Source organism: Thunnus albacares, chromosome 7, assembly GCF_914725855.1.
Source record: "Thunnus albacares chromosome 7, fThuAlb1.1, whole genome shotgun sequence".
Lineage (NCBI taxonomy): Eukaryota > Metazoa > Chordata > Actinopteri > Scombriformes > Scombridae > Thunnus > Thunnus albacares.
The window spans coordinates 30633961-30654777 of record NC_058112.1 but is presented as its reverse complement, the minus strand read 5'-3'; the positions used below and the strand labels follow the sequence as shown (position 1 = coordinate 30654777).

The window sequence follows — 20817 nt, the reverse complement described above, 5'->3', positions numbered from 1 at the left end:
TCAATAAATAATTGTACATATGTATCATGAATTTTGTTGAGTCATGCAAATTTTTTGATTTCAGAGCAGCTGCATTAACTGATCTAAAAGTGATTCGATAGTAATTGTTATTTCTGTCCACAGTCATTAATCACAACATAGAGTAATCCAGTGATTCCTTTCATATTTTTTTTTTAAAATAGAGGTTCTGTTGCAAATGAAGAACAAATTTACTTCAAGATCATTTCACTTAAAAATAACCAGACAAAATGTAAAATATTTCAAGGCTCACAGACCTTATTTCACATGTCCTGTATATCGGAAACAAAAGCACTGGAGATCCGACAAAGGAACCAACAGCTTACTTGTTAAAGTCCAACTAAAATCAAATCTTTTTTTGTTTTTGTTTTTGTTTTTGTTTTTGTCTGCCACAGAACACACATCTGCTCTGTAAATCACTTCATCTTGTGTTCTCCTTTTGAGAAAAAAATCAGAAACCAAAAGGGAGAAATTTAGAATTTAAATTCTTTGGTTTCATTATAGCGCCCCCTAGTTTTACATTATTTCAATGAAATACTGTTCCATCATCAGCTTGCGTAGCTGGAGTCCGTATTTCAATACAGCAAATAAAATCTTGAAAAAAAAGTGATAACGTGTTGTTCTATCGTCGGCGAGAGCAGACGGTCACACTGAGCCTGATTGCATCCTGCTACTCAACAACAACTCACATTAGCTTTCCTGCTAAAGTCTCCTTCTGATCTAACTTACAAACATGAACACACGTCTTGTCCTGCAGCTTAGCTTGTTGAAAGAGCCACCAAACAAACATTCACCATGGAAAAGTGCAGCTAATTAGCATTTAAACAGCATTTAAACATACTTGCAAATGTCATTTCGGACCCGTTGGATGCAGGTTTGGTTCTTACTCTTCAATGCCACTGCTAACAACACACTATCTGTCCATGACTTGCAGCTACAGCAGTTTGTTTACTTTGTCTCCGTTCTGCACAGTGTAACACCAGTAGTCTTCCAGCTAATGTCACGCAAGCACAGACATGCCCCTCCAGCAGCTGAGACAAAAAGGAGCATAACTGATATTTCCCCAAAGACCTTTTTAATAATACAAAACTATTAACAAGACATTTAAAAGAAGTCAAGCAAAAAGGGATGTCTAAATGTGATTTCAATTAGACTTTGAACAAGTCGGACCAATTGTAGAGACCTTGTGGTCTGATACTACTCATGTTTGATAATCGCTTTTGTTGTGTTTATCATGTTGAGATGTTTTACTAATTTTAATTGCTAGCTAGCAAGCATCAAAGGGAATTAATCAGCAATAAATTAAAATGACCTACAATAAGAGTTAACTTTCCCTAAGCAGAGTTTCTAAGATGATAACAGTGTAAACTAACAATAAGACTTTCTACAGAAATACTTTCATCCAGCTATAAAGAAAACAGTCTGTTAACATTTGAAATGTTGAACAATATGCATATATGCTCCTTTTAAATCAGCTGCTATATATGAATTAATCACAACGCAGAAATATGTAGTATATATACCATTAACATGTTCTAAAAATGCTTTATTATTATTTATTCTTGAAGAACAAATATTTTTTACACCTTAGATGAGCACTGTTTGAAAGTGTGAGCAGAGTTTACATTTTCCACTTAGCTCTTTGGTAGAACTTTAGAATACGGCCGACAATTTACTGTGTAATTACTCCCAATTGTCCTAACAGTGTACCAGTGTAGTACGTACTGATACATACATGTAGGTACAAGGGAACAAGGTGTGAAGTTAGGGAATAAGGGGGTAACAATCTGGCAGTTAAAAAAGAATTTATAGTGTAGGTACTTTTTAAAGCAATGGTTACAGGTATACTTACTTATACTTATACTGTAAGTATTTTTAACCACTGAGTATTTATTCTATCACAGGTTACAGTATGACATTACTGAGCAAAAATGCTGGAAGTTTGGGAGAAGATATAATAATTAGTTCTGTAGTGCTTTATAAATCTGAGTACGGTAAATGAAAAGCATTTTTAATGACGTTCCTACAGTAAATACAGCTACTGAAAACCAGTGTCCATCAATGGAAAAGGCAGTCATGAAAGATGCTAAACTTTATGTTGCGTTATTGTACAGTTTGTAACTGTTGTAAATTTGCTTACTGAGCTGTGTTGCTCAGTAAATAAGTCATACTGCACCCTGTAGTATTAGTTATTTATAAAATACCTGCAGTGTCAGCTCATTATTCCCTACGTTAACATCCTGTTCCCTTGTACTTACATATATTATCAACCTACTGTACTGGTACAGCAGTGGTAGGCAAATAGTGGCCTGTGGGCCAAATCTGACCCTCCAGGAAAAAATATTTTGTCCCTGATGAAAGCTTAACTTTTCACTTTCATAGTTTACATCAAAACTTTTTTGTTATTTTTCACAAATCAACTATCAATAGATAGCAAGTATACTATTACAACTGTAGTCTGGTAGTGCAACAGTGGATTTTCATATATGAGTAATTTTTACCAAATTTGTATTAATATAAGTTGCTGTAATTCTGTTAAATAAATGTTTTGGGATTGTTTCCAAAAGTAAGTGTCAAACAGTTTAATTTATCAATATTCTTAAATGAAGTAGAAATAATATACAGTATATATATATATATATATATATATATATATTTATGCTGTACATTGTGGGCCATAATCTAAAGCTGTACCAGCTCCTGATCTTTTTCACAGTTGACATAAAGTGCCCTAAATGGGATGTCAATGACTGTGTTTAATTGTTTAAATGTTAATGTAAAAATCATTATGCAGCTCTGTATTACAAAGATGAAATGAAACATTTCTCTATTCATTCCTGCTGACAGTGTGCGGTCTGACCAGGTTGTGAGTTCAGGTATGAAACCTGGATGATTCTGGTTCATCAGGTCATGATGTGTTTGTTGAGGTGAAGCAGTCAGTCAGACTGTTAACAGTCACAGTTACTGTATCTCTCTCTTCACTCTGCTCTGTAAATAAATGTATTTTCTTACACATCTGGCTCTGATGTGGATCTTTCTGGATATTGTGTAAAATTTGAAATGCTCTAACATTTGCGTTGCCCGGCGACACAATCAAAAAGACACTGGCAGATTGCAACACACACTGCATTCACATTATTATTTAAATCATGCACCAGTCGTCTTCCACACATTTTACCTTTCAGTTGTTTTCCCACCTACAGTACTGGAATTGTTAGAGACGCAGCTCTGGGCCTCGTGTTCTGATATCAATACATCTTAGAACTTGAAGAGTGTTTCCTAAAAGTGTTTCCATGAATGCTTTTAAATGTAAAGGACCAGTGTGTAAGATTTAGTGACATCTAGTGGTGAGGTTGCAGATTGCAGTCACCTGAATACCCTCCCCCCAACCCCCCCCCTCCCCTCCGAGTGTGTAGGAGAACCAACAGTGGCTGCAAAACTTGTGAAAAACGTGAAAGCCCCTCTCTAGAGCCAGTGTTTGGTTTGTCTGTTCTGGGCTACTGTAGAAACATGGCGGTACAACATGGCGGGCTCCGTGGAAGAGGACCTGCTCCCTCTGTAGATATAAAGAGCTCAATCTAAGGTAACGAAAACACAACAACTCTTATTTTCATGGGTTTATACGAATGAAAACTTGACTTGTAAAGTGTACAGAGACTTTCAGGGTGATGTGCACTTTAAATAAACTGAGATTTAATAAGGAAATGTAGAAAATTCAATCAGGACAAAGTTTTGATCCTACTTGGATCTTCGTCACACCCATATTTATACATCCACGTTCACCAACAGGCTGACAAGCTCTATGATGACAGATGTGTTTCACCACACAGGATAATCAAATACATCTTTATGTCCTCATGTAAAATAGTCATGAAATATACTTTGTCATATTTTTCTGACTACTTCCAAACATCAGTGAGGTTGTGTGCTACTGTATGATTATGTTGGGAAGCAACATTTTTAACAAGATCTTGGTTCAAAAACACACAACATGCAGCTTCAGATCAGCTGATGAAGTTTCAAACCTCCACAAACCAACAAAGACACAGGAGGTATTGTTTGTGTTGGAGGAGTTGTGGGAGCCAAACCTGGATTAATCCGAGACTTGGCAGTGAGACGCTGCAACAGAGAGACAGAGAAACAGAGAAAGCAGCAGATGTTCTGAGACTGTGCTGATAAAAAGCGACAAAAAGCTGATTGACTGTGAGAGTGTGTATGACTCCGTCAATATTCTCTATGTCTGTGTGAATAGAGAGTAATTTTCTAGATTGTTCTCTGGGGAAACTCGTTTCCTTTCCTCTTTTATTGCGTGTCATTTCTAATTTGGCCCGGCTGTGCAACCTGAGCCGAGGCAGAATGAGTCCCGCTGCTGTTCACCCAACACTCGAGAACAGCCTGCAGCTCCTCCAGGAAAAAAATTCAACACCACACATTTTAAAAGGGGCATTCAGCAAGGATTTTACTGTTCTGTGGCGCAGACAGACTGCGATACAATATATCTGCTGGGGTTTCACCAGCTGCTCAGACTTCTGTCCGGCCTCAAATTTTCTCTAGGGGAAAATTTCATGACAAATCAGAGAGCAAAAGGGTAAAAGCATCCCGAGCTCTGCAGCAGGAGAGAGCTGCCAGACACAGAGAGTTTAAAAAACCTTTAATGAGCACTTAAGATGATACATTTTTAACAAGATTAACTTTGTAAAGCCCCCAGTAGCGCCTCCTAGAGGCTGCAATATTCATTACAGTCCCAATATGGAGCTGCTGGATGGAACCAACCAACCATGTATCTCTCATTTACTGTTTCTCATACATTCAAAAGTTAATATGCAATGTACAACTGACCTGTTTTAAACTGATTAAGTATGGTTAGTGCACCACTCACTCGTTTCCCATTTATAGAGTGTTTTTCAGATGGATAAATAATGTAGGCTGATGTTATAAGCTTTTGTAGATTTACATGTCCTGTGAGTGTTAAGTGTTTATGCTGTTCGTAGTCATCATATCTGGGGAAGCAAATCAACTTAACTAACAAAGTTTCTTAAGGAGACACAGTACCGAGATGGAGGCAACTATCTCAGGTCATTTTCAAACCTATAGTTTGTTTGTTCTGGTCCGAATCGGTGGATGAGTTGGTGAACTTGGTGCATTTTCCCCTCGGTTTGGTTTCCTTTCACACAGAGAAAAATCCAAACCGACCAAAATGCATCACTACAAGCAACATGACAATGTAATGGATGTATAATAAGAGCTGGATACGGTGCCGCCACTTAGCTTTGCTTCCGAATTTGCCCAGTGGCCACTTGTGGTATTGCAGAGAAATAGACCACCATTATAAAGAGATGTCTGTAAAACTTGACAGGACACCTTGAACTGCAAACAAAGTCTATTATGACTCTTTATATTATGAATTTTTGCTCCATGGAGGTTTTATATTTGTAAAACTTTCCTCGAGCCAAGAAAAACAATTTAAAAATCCGTGACATCATCACAATGCCGAGCGGGAACTCTCGGGCGAGGCCAGTGAAAGAAACGCTACTGTGCATATTCAGTGGGCCGCATACCCCCGGAGGTAAACCTGGAAGCTAGTAACTTTTTTGGTGTATGCACCAGGCGAGCAGTTCTTACTGGATTGAAGAGGCGCCATTTTTAGTCCAGTATCCAGCTCTTATATCCAAGGAGAATTTTCTCTCTGCTCATTAGTCAGATGTGTCTGGAGTGGAAGAAAGAACATAAACACCTCTGGCTAAATACAACGTTCTTCATTGTTAGTCCTGGTCAGGCCTCGATTCATTCTCCAGCGAGCTGCTAGCAGTTGTTAAATTCTCTCTTCTGCATCACAGTATGCAAAGCTCACCTGGCTGCGGCTCAGACTCACAGAGTACATCTTGTAGTTGGGTTGGATCACGTTCCCACCACAAACAAACTGCTCCAGAGTTTGTTTTGGTACTGGACTGAGATCACCTCCTTGTTTTGGTTCACACTCGAGTACTCCATCTGTATGCATTCATGTACCATCAATGCATATTACTAACTTGGCTTCTTCCCCAGAGTTTTTTTTTGTGCTTTCTCATCTCGCAGGAAACCCTGGGTTGCAGGCCAAGCCTTTGCGGTCCTTCGCAGTCCTGTTGGCATCCTTCCCTGGCTATTGCTACAGCTGTTGCTGCCGTTATTATTATTGTTATGAATGTTGTTATTCTGTCCCCTGTTGATTGATTGATTGATTGAATTACTGTGTTCAGATCTGCTCAAATGAATCGCACCAAGAGGGAAACAAACCAGAGTCCAATTAAACTGGACTAAAAAGCGCAGGTCTAAAAATGCCCTTATATTTATTTGTCCAGCTTTGGAGATTTCTGCTTCCGCCTCAGACACATCTGACCAACAAGGAGAGTGAATGTTCTCATCTGGCTTGTAGTGATGTGCTTTTGTTCACTAGGATTTTGTATGGTGACCAGAGCTATAGGGTTGAAAATGTCCTAAGACTATCTGAATAGAGAGATACTGTAGCAGTAAGAGAGAAAAAAGGGTGAACTGACTCTTTAAATGGACCAGTAAGAAAGAGGCCCAGGTGTATCTGAGGAACTAAAAAGTTTACCTCCGTGAAGAACCGACCATCAAGTCCCAAAACACATCAATGCAACTGAAATTCCTGTCTGTGCGTAATGAAAGACCATCTGTCCAATCAGCCAATGAAAAGTAAAATCCTGTCTGCAGCTTTCTGGCTCCTGATAAACTTTCAATCTCATGGATCTTTTACTCAGATTGGACTTCCTGGATCATATTTCACCAAGTCACTGGTACCACATGTCCCATAATTAGAGCTGTAACAATTAGTCAATGAATTGATCAGTCAATCAAAAGAAAATTGATTTTTATTCATCCGTTTTGATAATCGCTTAATTGATTCAGTAATTTTTCAAGCAAAAATGCTGGTCGTTCTTTGGTTCCAGCTTCTTAAATGTGACTATTTGCTGTTTTTCTTTGTCATATATGACAGTAAATTGAATATTTTTAGGTTTTGGACTGTTAGTCGGACAAAACATGCAAATTAAAGACATCACAGCGGACTCTGAGAAATCGTGAATGCCACTTCTTCACTATTTTTTTAGCATTTCATTGACTAATTGTTTAATCGATTATGGAAATGCATTTGCAGCCCAATGCATCCGTTTGCATTGCATGTTGATGTTTCTTCTCCTTCAAGCTGTGTTGTTTTCATGGTCTGGTCACTTGGAGTGTGTCAAAACACCCACGTCTTCTATGTAATCAGGATCAGGATACACGTCTGTCCTATTTCCAAACTGGATGTGTTTAAAATGTCCAGAAAATCCTGCATTTCATGATGTTTGCGACCTGAATCAGCACAACCGCAGAACATCTTCTGTCTATTTGATGCATTCAGTGTCAGAGGAAATTAGAGGGCTTATTTTTTTGTAAACAATGTTTTTGGTCAAATTTGAGGCAATATGCTCATTAGCTTTAGTTGTTTTTCTTGTGTAACTGACAGACCTTGCAGTGAACAGTATCCAGCTGACAATGAGATCTGTGGATTATCCTCAGTAACCAGACACACAGAGATGTGGAACTTTTCAAAAAGCCTTTTTTAAAATCTTTTAGCAGCACAGACTTAATCCCATACTCCTCCACTGTGTTTTGATATTATTTCATAGGCGTATATCTCCAAAACTGTCTCTACCTGGCTATATATGGACATATACCACAGGAGGTGAGTAAGAAAATGTTTCTTTTTCATGTCAAGGACCCTAAACTGACACAAATTAGACCACGGACCCCCATCTGACGAGATTTTTGCTTTAAGATGTTTTATTAGTGTATGAAAGTGTATGAAACTCATGACCAGTCATACATTCTGTCATTGTGTTACTTATAGATGGAATTATAGTGAAAATAAATTATTTCACTTTTTGCTGGGGAGCCCCCTCAAGGACCCCTGTGGGTCCCTGGACCCCACTTTGAGAACCACTGCTTCAAAGCATCAAAATCTAGCAGACTGTGATAAATAGATAAATAAAGTTTAGACCTTTTTCAGTGTAAATAACAGAAACCAAGCTGCCTCTGATGTTCATACAGTAAACATACAGTAAAAATGTCTCACTGCACTGTTTTAAACCTGATAAATATACAGATGCTGCCCTCCAGTGAGCAGCTGAAGCAGTGCACACGGAGGAAATTTCGTTTTTAAATTCAGGCTCTTTAAAGGAACAGCTTGTATTTGTCCACCATGTAAATTAAAGATATTTTAATGTTGCTCCCTGTATTAAAAAAAAACCTGCCAATGAATTAGAAGTGATGGCGTTTGTTTGATAACCATAATTGATTTTCAGAGGATTTTACCTCCTTTTTCGGGCTGATCTGAATCTTTCAGAAAGACCAGGAGGCCCACACCAAAGATAATACATGATACATCAGAATCAGAACAACATGCGGTTGAAATTGTGTGTTTTAAGACATAAAAAGGATATAAATGATTTCTGAGCTGATATTGATCCTGGTGGACTCTCTTTCCCTCATAAATGTCCTGCATATTTGGATGTTTTGCACTGGACAAAACATCCAAATATGCAGGACATTTAAGGCATCACCGCAGGCTCTAAGAAACATTTTAATAAGCATTTTTTCATTAATTTGATATTTTAGAGACAAAACTTTAGTGGCCCAGAGGTGCAAAACACGACGACATTGTTGTGTTTCCTGGAATGTTGTGTTTTGCACCTCAGGGCCACCGTACAAACGATTAATCAGTAATGAAAATAATTATTAGTTGCAGGCCTGCTTGTCTTCATTCAAAATGAGTTATGAACATGAAACCTTGCTAAAATTATTATTAGTTTGATCGAGTAGAGTCTACTCTGTGTATATAAAAAAAAAAAACACCCCTATTAAACATTAATTTAACTCGGACCAAATTATATTAATTAAAGCACAAATATTAGAACAAAAACACTGGCATGACGTCACTTTCACCACATGAGAAACACCTGTTTGATCACACTTGTCCGTTAGCATCTATACCGGATGTTAAGTAGGTTTATCATTTTGGTATCATTCATCTATTTTCCCGGATATTGACTCGTTGTGGCGGCAGACATGCTGAGTTGTTTGGTGATGTCACGCGGACAGGTGTGTCAGCAGGTCATCGTTACACATGAAGTTCTGAATCGAGGGCAACTGGACTTGATTGAAGACAATTTGAAGACGTGTCGCCTCTCAACTGAGCGGCTTCTTCAGGTCTAACTGACTGTTTGGGAGTCTCAGGTATTCAGTTATCAAGGTGAGACCGCTGGTTCGTCAGTCTCCTGGCTGTTGTATCGACAGTCGTTAACATGTCGCTGGAGTCACCTGAGATGTGTCAGATTGCACCTGTTCTCATCTGTCTCTCCGCTGACATCACTGTTGGTTCTTTCTGCTCCTGCCTTCCTCTTCCTCTCTCCGGCTGTGTTCGTCTGTCTGGATGTCGGGATGGGCAGCGGAGCGTCCGTCAGTGAAGTATCCCAACCGGAGAGGCTGGAAGGCGGTGTGAGGGCTCAGCCTGACCCGCCCCGAGCCTCCACACCGGCGGGACGGAGCGACGACACCCTGCAGGTAAATACATGTTTATTTCATGCATTTTATATAGAATAGATAGACTTTATCAGTATCCAGTAGTGGTGGAAACTAAGAAGGATACATTTAGCCTACTACTGCACTTAAGTACAATTTTGAGGTACTTGTACTTTACTTGAGTATTTCCATGTGATGCTACTTTATTCTTCCACTCCACCACATTTCAGAGGGAAATATTGTACTTTCTACTCCACTACATTTATTAAACAGCTTTAGTTACTTTTCAGATGGAGATTTGACACAATGGATAATATAACAAGCTTTTAAAATACAACACATTGTTAAAGATGAAACCAGTGGTTTCCAACCTTTTTGGCTATTGACGTCTTACAAAAAGCAGTGTGTAGTCGGGGTCACATTTCACATGTCTATGAGTTGTTAACAGCTCCACCAAATAGTGATTTTTCCCTCTAAACTTCTCACATGCTTTCATTTCAATAAATGTTCAAATGATCCAATATTTCAGCAAAAATCAAAGATTAGAGAAAAAGTCCAAAAACTGAAAACAGATTTGTGTATCAGAACTTTGTTTTTTCTTCTTTCCTCTCCCATTAATCATCTCACGACCCCTCAGATTTATCTGCTGACCCTTTGGAGGGGCCCGACCCCTAGGTTGGGAACCACTGGACTAAACTAGCTAACTGTATATAAAGTAGTGTAAACTAGCTCCACCTCCAGCAGCTACAACAGTAACATGCTGCTCTAACACTGATGCTTCACTATTAATAATCTAATGATGTCATATATAATAATATATCAGTCAGAGGGACCAAACCACTACTTTTACTGCAATACTTTAACTACATCAAGCTCATAATACTTATGTACTTTTACTGCAATACTTTAACTACATCAAGCTCATAATACTTATGTACTTTTACTGTAGTACAGTTTTTCATGCAGGACCTTTTCTTCTAATGAAGTATTTTTACATTGTTGTATTTGTACTTTTACTTCAGTAAAGGATCTGAGTTCTTCTAACACCTCTGGTATCGATGACAATATTTAAAAAGAGGAGAAGGTCACTGATTTCCAGACCAGACTCGATTAATATTTCTGGTGTGTTTTCAGGCAGATGAAGAAGCAGTGAAGCCTGACAGTCAGACTGTGGACATCCAGTCTCTAAAGAGTGAAGAGTTCAACACTCAAAGGAAGGAAGAAGAAGAAACAACACAAACAGTCATGAACACAGCAGTGAATGTGAGAAGCTTTTAAAAATGTTCACTCACACATTAATAATGCATCTGTCCTGTTATCCAATACAACTATGACATCATAGTATCAGTATCTGTTACATTTCTGTTATTTGGACAGAAATATTTACACTTATAGTATGTAAAATTTAAATTATATGTAGGATTATACAGATTTAGAAAATACAAAAAAAGGTCATTTTTATTAAAATACTTCATAAGATATGAAAAATTATTTAAAATGGTAGAGTAATTATTTTAGGACATATGGGGAAAATGTACATATATAAACACATATTGTATTTGATGTGTTTCTTCATTTTTGTTGATAATTATGACATTTGAATTTTCTATATATATCTATATATTTTACATATTTTTTTTTTAAATAATGAATTTTAGTAAATAAATTCAATAATCTTTTGAGAATTGTTGCTGTAAATGCGACAAAACTAACTAAACAGTAAAGTAAGATGTTTGAATAATTATCGTCAGGAAACTGTGGACGAAGGTGAAGAAGTGTCTCTGGATTTTGAGACTTTCCTCCACAACAACGGGACGCTCTACAGCTGCTTCAACCATCACGGAAACAGAGTTTATGTTGACGAGTCGCAGGTAGGAACTCATGGAGAAAAAAAAACATATCCTACTGGAAAAATAAATACATTATAGACCTCTGGAAAAACAATACAATCTAGTGTGCATGTTTACGAGCTGGCAGTGATGGAGATTATTCAGTCAGAAATTTGATTATGTTTGTTTACCTTATGTTGACTGATTGAGGCCACTCATGGAGGTCAAAGTTCATTTGTTTCCTCTGTTTTCTGCATGCAGTCTGGTTTCTAATTATTTTTACACATGTAGCTGGACTCCTAATAGTTACTCTGTCATTAACAGAAGCTCCAGCCCTTTCCGAAGGAGTGGCACAGTCTGGGACGCTTCATCACCCCCAACAATGAGGTGCGTCTGTTGGTAATTGATTTCAATGCAAATTAAATAAATGTTCTGAGACTTTCAGACAAATCAGACAGACAGACAGGATATGTTGGTGTGCATGGAGAACATGCTGCAGGATAAAAAAAAAAAAGTATTTTGTTCCTTCAGAGCTCCGGTCAGCCGCAGACTCAGACCAGCAGCCAGCCGGCGGTCAGGGAGGACGACCGCATCGGCAGCATCTACATCCAAGGCAAAGGGACCGTTATCACCTACATGTTTGAGGTGAGACAGAGCTGCCACACTCCAAACACTCAAACTTTGACTTGATGGTTTACTTACTTACTGATACTTGACACCCCTCCTGGAATAAAGGCCGTCCACAAGGGTCCTCCTCACAGCCCCAGACTCATCTTACCATTTTCTTACTACTGGCTTTGTTTGCAATCTCACTGCCTCTAAAATTCAGTTTGTGTTCTGCTCGAACTCACAGTTGCAGTAAAGACCCACTGAATGTCTGTCATTATTTCTAAGATCCTTTTTTTGTATGTTCCTCACATCCAAGATTATATATAGACAAACCAAAACAAAGTGCTGCTTGGCACAAAGTAAGTTGTTGGAAAGTGTCCTAAGTTGCACAGTGATGACTGAGAACTGGTGGAGGCGATGATGTGCAATTTGTTCACTTCAAATGGGTCTAAAGACAACGTGTAGAATTACTTAGATTGAATAGTGATATGTAAGGATAGTCTGGCTCCAGGAATACCAATCAACTCAATTGCTCATCTGTTAGGACAGATGAGTACAGGCCGAAACTGCAGAGTGATGAGGCATCCACATGCGGCCAACAAGTTTCTTTAGAGTAGACTCAGGCCAGGTGGGGAGGACAGAATGCGAAGTGAATTTTATAGGTGGCACAATTGCACACAAAGTCAATGGAAAGACCAGATTAGATGCAAATTTGTCGAGGACAGTGCAAATTAACACATCTGCGCACTTGAAAATGTTGAAAATGTTTCAACTCGAGTGAAAAATTTTCCATGCATCCAGAGAAAGAGATTAGACTGGAGGGATATAACAGAAGTCTCTTGTTAATTCAGAGTTCAATCAGAGTTGGAGCTGAACGCAAACACAGACACAGTCAGTGTGTCTGTTGCTAGCTAGTTTACAGCAAACGTGCAGTCGGTACGTTGGCTGTTTGGGGATAACAAACACAGTCCAGCGATCAAATTTGTGCAAATGATGGGAAGCAAATATTCGCTTCCGAACACAACTAGTGTGACTAATAAAAAAGCTACAACAAAGATACAACTTTAAGCTAGTATGTGTAAAAAAATGTTAAAAAATGCCAATTTTGGCACCTCCTTTTGTTGTTTTACCAAATTAGCCAGCACACTTATATTTAGTTATGTGTTTTATGCTCTTTCTAGTACTACATTAGGGTTTTTTTCTTCAGTTTAGTTTTAAGTGAAGGGTTTCAGTTCATTAGTGCTTAATCCACATCCACATGTTCTCCGTTATGTTCTGGTGTTTTACAGGAGAGGGTGAATATCTGCAGGTTCTGGGATCTCCAAGCGGGCGTCTGGCTGCTGCTGCCGCTGCAGTGGGAGATGAACGTTGAGTTTGTCCAAGCCCGAGTCCAACGAGTCATGGTGAGGAAGACTCTGATGCTGCTTGGTGTGTCTTTCCTCTAAACAGTTCTCAGTCTTTTTATGATCAATCAAGGCTCACGGGAGTATTAGTTCAATCTAATATCTCCCAGTTTAGTTTCCCTCTGTGAATGTAAACCTAAAAGGAACTGAAGACGAAGGCTGTGCTTGGTTTTTGTGTTGCAGTCTGCCCTGCCAGGCCTGGTGGACCAGAAGGAGATCACTGCAGCGCTCAGACAGTGTAACTACGACCCTGAAGAAGTCATCTCCGTCTATCTCACCATGTTCGGAGAAATCCTCCTGCAGGCTTCTCCCAGCGCCGATCACAACTACACCGACCTCAACTCCTTCAGGTCCGCAGAAAACGCAGGATTAGCTCCAGAACTACATTCAACATACCTGTAATTCTGCTGCTAGGCTAGGAGCTCTTTCACGCTGTAATGCTCAGTCCACACAAAAAAAACCCTGAAAAACTGTTTTGCTGATTGTTACCGCTGGTGTGGCAGGTTTGTCCTGAGGGTGGCTGTCTGTAAGGTTTTAGACTTTCATTGTAGGCTCAGTTGTGCTTTTAGCTCAATGCTAATAGTAAAGTCGAGATGAAATGGGAAAATACCTTTTAAACCCCTTTAGATCACATCCCCGGTCATATTGTGCACCTATTTAACAATATATACCAAAAATACCAAAAAATCAATTTCTTTGTATACTTAGATCAAAATCCAATCATGTTTTCTTCCTGTAAAACAAAAAATGACGTGTGCTTACGTAGGCTTGAACCAACCAATTTCAACCAATAATGTCATGACATCCATCCATCAATCTTTGACTTTTAGTGGCACAGAGCTCAGACTCATTATGACACGCACACTCAAATCAAAATCTTCCCAAAGTTATGTCCTGCCTGTCTATCCTGTTTCACTCAGAAATACGTCGTGATACAGAAGTTAGGTTCTCTTGAAATGCCGTTTCATCTGGACTTTAGAGTATGTTAGCATATTAACGTGCTAACATTGGACGTCAGAGTTAGAATTGTAGAATTTGTGTCATCAAGCAGTGTTGTCTAACAGTTTAATTCTTGGTAATATCAAAGACGGTAACTTCTGAATCATTCACATAGTGGCTTCAACAAGCTGATGTTTAGCATGTAGCATGCTAACACGGAGCAGCTTCTGTCTTTACAGCAGGAGTTGCTTTATTAAACTGACCAAACGTCTCACTTTAACCCAACAGAGCCCTCCTGGAGAGGGACCGGGTCATTGAGGATCTGAAGCAGAAGCTCCAGACCAAAGAGAAGGAGGTGGACAATCTCTTCCAGAAGAACAGCTACCTTGCGAGGGAGGTCCGTTACCTGAATGATGTCATCCAGCACCTGAACCAGAAGCTGGCTGAACTGGAGGCCGACAAGCAGGAGGCACGAGAGAAGATCCGATCCCTCCTGAACCGCCGGGCTCCTGCTGTCCCGCCCGCGAAAACCATCACCAAGCCCACTGTGGACCCAGGCCAACTCCGCCAGGTGAGCCGACTGACCCGTGAGCTGAACGTCTCCAACAAGCAGCTTCGATCCACAGTTCACCAGGCGCTGACCGACATGAAGAACCAGCTGGAGCAGCTGAAGGACGGCGTGGGGAAAGTGGCCCAGATGGAGCAGGAGGCAGCTGGGGAAGTGGAAGAACTGCGATCCCTCTACAGGAAGGAAGCGGTGGAGAGGAAGAGTCTGTACAACAAGCTGCTGGAGCTGCAGGGAAACATCCGCGTGTTCTGCCGCTGCAGGAAGAGCTCAGCATCCAGCTCCTGCCTGGAGAAAACGGACGACCAGGAGGTGGTGGTCGTCCAGAAGGGAAGCAAGAAGAAGTTCCAGTTTGACAAGGTCTACCCTCCCAGTAGCACACAGGTAATACCTTACCTTGACCTCTTCAACCTCTCTGAAGCCACTAGCATTGTTTAAACACACTGAACTCAACTCAAACTGATTGAGTTTCCAAAGAGATCAAACATGACAGAAATTAGGAGAAATGGGATTTAAACAATGACAGAAGACATGTTGTATATTCCAGTTAAATGATAATCAGTACTTGGAAGTGTCTGTACCTCCGAAACAGACTCCCTACTATATATCATTATCCAACTGATTTATGTAGATATATGACACCACACCCTTAAGTATCCTACATCCTGTTGAAAATATAAGAAGTGTTTAAAAATGTGAGGACCTGATTCTGTGGACTAAAAGTGAGTGTAGTTGAAGCAAAGATGCTTAAGAAAATGCTCAGTCAGTTGTTGAGTCCAACACTTTGGTACAGACTGAAATATCTCAACAACTATTGGATGGATCTTATAATATTTTGTACACACATTCATATTCTCCTCAGGATGATTTATAATAACTTTTTGTGATCCTCTGACTTTTCATCTAGCACCATCATCTGGTCAAAATCAAAATCGTCCAGCACCTTGGTTTGGTTTTTTAATACAATACCTGCAAAACTAACAACATTCCCATCAGCCTCAGCTGTACTTTGTGTTGTGTGCTAATCAGCTAATGTTAGCATGTTAACACACTCAACTAAGATGGTGAACATTAAACCTGCAAAACATCAGCATGTTAGCATCTTTACTGTGAGCATGTTAGCACGCTAATGTTAGCATTTAACTCAAAGCGTCGCTGTATCAAAGTCCAGTCTAGCAGGGCTGTAGGGTCTTGTTTAAAGGTATTTGTTCAATTATTTATAATGTAGAAATTCTTTTTTTTAATTTGTTCCATGAGAGAAACAAAGACTATCTGTCTATTGGACTTACAGGGTGTTTCAGAAATGCAGAGGGGTGCAGCGCCATGGAGGTGAAACATATGAAATAACCTATACTTTGCACATTTTTGATAGAACAGAAATACAGGTCTATACTACTCTACACTTCTAATTAATAAGTCATATTTTTCTGTCTTTTCTGCTATGTGAAGCACTAGTCACCATTATTAAGTTCAGCAAAGTGTTCTCCTGGTTTAAAGATATGATTACAACATCCTTTTCTTTATTTATTTTGAAAAACCTCAACCATTTCTGGCATTTCCATTCAAAAATCTTTACACTCATTAATTTGTGTAATTATTGAGAGCCCCTACAAAAATATTTTTAAGGTTTTAGATGCCACAGTTTCACACACATGAAAAAGGCATTTCAAGGAAAATTTAGCTTCACACTTTAACCAGGTGTTTGATGAAAAGACTTCCATGCTTTTGGTTGAATGTGCTTAGCCTAGCTTAGCTCAATAACTGGAAGTGGGGGAATGTAGTTTGACAAGTAATATTAGCTTTCTAGAGGAGCTAATTCATAGTCAGCTAGCACTTACTGATATTGAATGACCCAGAGGAGAATCTTCTATCTATCCTCTATCTATCTTAGATATAAGTAGTTAAATAGCATAAGGCTTACAGTTAAATCTAGTCCTGCAAACTGTTTAACACCAGAGTAATGTCTAATTTGGGAAGGCCAGCAGCCTTAACGAGCTGCAGCACTTAACGACCTCTGTGCTGTTACGAGCTTTGTACCCTCCCAGAGCAGCAGTGCATGTCCGCTATTAAAACTGATTGGTTTATGATTTATTTGTGAAACAGCTCTTTAAAAGAATGACACAGTCTCATAAGATTTAATTGAAACATTATTTAAAGAGTCGAGTCCTGCTGTGATCAAGAATCTCTTTCAAATGGAACAGAAAAGTTAGAAAAGAGACATCAGATCTTCTTTATTATTTTAGATCTGGATTTTGTAAGACGAGTTTCTCTTTTACTGATTTCCATCCAACATCATCTTCATCCTCCCCCTTCTGCTTCCTCTCTGCAGGAAGAGGTGTTCGCAGGAACTCTGCCGGTGATTACTTCCTGCGTTGACGGATATAATGTCTGTATTTTGGCCTACGGACAAACTGGCTCCGGGAAGACGTACACCATGATGGGCAGCAAAGGGAACCCGGGAGTCAACATCAGGTCAGAGATACTTCAGAGTTTACAGAGATGAAACAGATGATTTCCTCCTCAAACATCTAGAAAAGCTGACTTTGAAAATATTCAAATGTTATTAATCCAGAGTGTAATTGAATCTGAACACATTTAAACTTCCTCTGCAGTTAAGTACATTTACTCAAATACTGTACTTGAGTACAGTTTTCAGGTACTTGTACTTTACTTGAGTATTTCCATGTGATGCTACTTTCTACATTTCAGAGGGAAATATTGTACTTTCTACTCCACTACATTTATTTGACAGCTTTAGTTACTTTTCAGATGAAGATTTGACACAATGGATAATATAACAAGCTTTTAAAATACAACACATTGTTAAAGATGAAACCAGTGGTTTCCAACCTTTTTGGCTTTTGACGTCTTACAAAAAGCAGTGTGTAGTCGGGGTCACATTTCACATGTCTATGAGTTGTTAACAGCTCCACCAAATAGTGATTTTTCCCTCTAAACTTCTCACATGGATTCATTTCAATAAATGTTCAAATGATCCAATATTTCAGCAAAAATCAAAGATTAGAGAAAAAGTTCAAAAACTGAAAACAGATTTGTGTATCAGAACTTTGTTTTTTCTTCTTTCCTCTCCCATTAATCATCTCACGACCCCTCAGATTTATCTGCTGACCCTTTGGAGGGGCCCGACCCCTAGGTTGGGAACCACTGGACTAAACTAGCTAACTGTATATAAAGTAGTGTAAACTAGCTCCACCTCCAGCAGCTACAACAGTAACATGCTGCTCTAACACTGATGCTTCACTATTAATAATCTAATGATGTCATATATAATAATATATCAGTCAGAGGGACCAAACCACTACTTTTACTGCAATACTTTAACTACATCAAGCTCATAATACTTATGTACTTTTACTGCAATACTTTAACTACATCAAGCTCATAATACTTATGTACTTTTACTGCAATACTTTAACTACATCAAGCTCATAATACTTATGTACTTTTACTGCAATACTTTAACTACATCAAGCTCATAATACTTATGTACTTTTACTGTAGTAGGATTTTTCATGCAGGACTTTTACTAGTAATGGAGTATTTTTACATCGCTGTATTGGTACTTTTACTTAAGTAAAGGATCTGAATACTTCTTCCACCACTAGCAGTTGGTTATCTCTCTGTTTGGAACATGAATCGCTGTCAGGGGCCAAATGAGACTAATTGCGTCTCATTATGTGATGTGTTACCCGACAACAATTTATAAATACGTGATGAGGCGCAGCGCTGACAGAAAGAGAGTCGGTTTACACGGAGAGGTTGAGTTTCCTGTCAGAGAGGAGACAAACAACAGCAACACAACACTCTGATCATCACCACCGTCTCCTCTTTCCTCACGTCTGCAGTGAAACAGTGATGTTTGTGTGTGTGTGTGTGTCCTCAGGTCTATACGAGAACTACTCCGCATTTGTGCAGAAAAAGAGAAGGTGTCTTATACTCTGAAGGTATGACCGTTGATTTAAAAGGGATTTATGGAAAATATATGTATATTAGTAACGATCTAATGTTCTGTTCTCTTACAGAGCCAGTGTAGGAATGAATTAGCTTGTTTCTTAAGCCTTAAACTGGATTCATGTCTTGTGTAGCTTCAAATTTCCTTCTATTCATTTAAAAGTAGAAACATCACAGTTCATTTATTGTGGTCAGAACCGAACAGATGAATCTACATTTGCCATTTTTAGATTTCCATGTTGGAGATTTATAATGACAGCCTGAACGACCTGTTGGCCAAAAGCCCCGGCGCCGCGCTGGACATCCGAGTCCAGGGGAAGTCCGTGTCTGTCCCAGGTCTGACCCGGGTCCAAGTCCAGACCGAGTCCGACATCCTCAACGTCATGGAGACGGGAGAAAAGAACAGAAAGATCGCCTCAACCAAGATGAACATACAGAGGTGAGTAATACAGAAATACCACCGATTTAAATTCAGAATTCATTATGTTATCAGTGACATAATCTTCCTCATCCTCAGTTCCCGCTCTCACCTGGTGGTGGCGTTGGAGGTGGAGGGTTCAGACGAGGTGTCAGGACTGATGTCTCGCGGTACGTTGACCTTGTGTGACCTCGCCGGATCCGAGCGGATCTCCAGAACCGAAGCTGAGGGTCAGAGGCTGGTGGAGGCGGCGGCCATCAACAAGTCGCTGACGGCGCTGGGACAGGTGTGATGACACGTACGCTGTTGTTATTCTCCATAAAACATCACCATCAGGGAGGCGTCTGATTGGTCCCAGACCGACTCCGTTATGTTGAGGTCAGGGTCAAAACCATCATGTTGCAGGACTCTTTGTTCTCCTTGTTGATGAGGATAGTTTTTTATGACTCCGGCTGGATGTTTGGGCTCGTTGTCATGCTGCAGGATACGTTTGGGACCAATCAGACGCCTCCCTGACGGTACTTTTTATACGGAGAAATAAATCAAGTGTTCAGTCAGGTCAAAGGTCGCTGTTGTCTCTCCTTCAGGTGTTCAGCGCTCTGAAGTGTAACGCCCTTCACATCCCGTTCAGAAACTCTAAACTCACCCACCTCCTGCAGCCCTGCCTCAGCGGAGACGCGAAGGTAAAACTCTTAATACCGAAGACTCGCATTCGTCTTTAAACAACCAACATATGAGACTCGCTGCTGTGAGTTTATAGTGTTTACATGTCCGCCTTGTTTTATCGCTAACAGCTGTGTCCTCTGGTTTCTCCGCAGTGCTGCGTGTTTGTGAACGTGAGTCCAGACACGAAGGACGTGGTGGAAACTCTGAGCACGCTGCAGTTTGGTTCAACCATACGACAGGTTTCACTCGGCAAAGCGACACAGAACATCGTACCGGCTAAAAACAACAAGACTGTCAAGTAGACGACAAACTGAAGCTCTGGCCGTGATATTTATTTAACTCTTTAATCTTCTGTGTGATGTGTCACAGCTCAGGGATTTAGTGCTGTTTTTGTATACATATGTACATTTTAGACAGAAGACAGATTACAGGAAGTGAGGAGAGACCCGGCTGATGTTGTGGTTCATGTATCGCCGGCATTCATCAGGAGCATCCAGCAGGATCTAAATTAAGATTTTAATCTGCACTTCATTTGTCATGAAATATAGAGAAAAATATACTTCAATTGAGTCTGGTTATAGTTTCAGTTTTATAGTTTAAAGCAGCTATAATTGATATTTTTTATAATAAGTGTATGAAATGACAATGTAGTGATGAACCTACAGAGAATTATCAGAGACTCTGCAGCTTTATAGTGAGTTTCAGCTCATTGTTTATCTGTCCGGCTGCAACTTCACTGTTCTGGTTCACTCTCAGCTCTCCCATAGCGTCGTTTTCAGCCGCAGCAGGCAGCTGTTTTCAGAGAAAAAGCTCTAAAAAGCCACTGTACACTACCTGCTT

General features: G+C 39.6%; 1 protein-coding gene across 2 annotated transcripts; it reads left to right on the top strand.

The window, feature by feature from the left end:
- Nucleotides 1-8582: 8582 nt before the first annotated feature.
- LOC122986405 (kinesin-like protein KIN-14E) lies at nucleotides 8583-20569 on the top strand. 2 transcript variants are annotated; one of them, XM_044357658.1, is made up of 14 exons: nucleotides 8583-9618; nucleotides 10711-10839; nucleotides 11328-11447; nucleotides 11730-11792; nucleotides 11937-12050; nucleotides 13304-13417; nucleotides 13601-13767; nucleotides 14645-15305; nucleotides 17251-17393; nucleotides 18826-18886; nucleotides 19124-19332; nucleotides 19411-19597; nucleotides 19899-19994; nucleotides 20130-20569. In XM_044357658.1, exons 1-14 carry the CDS (start codon nucleotides 9496-9498, stop codon nucleotides 20277-20279), a joined length of 2337 nt encoding a protein of 778 aa, XP_044213593.1. In that variant the 5' UTR covers nucleotides 8583-9495; the 3' UTR covers nucleotides 20280-20569. The 2 variants fall into 2 exon arrangements, with proteins under 2 accessions (XP_044213593.1, XP_044213594.1); XM_044357659.1 differs by lacking the exon at nucleotides 20130-20569 and having other exon boundaries at nucleotides 19411-19609; nucleotides 19899-19990.
- The last annotated feature ends 248 nt before the right edge of the window (nucleotides 20570-20817 follow it).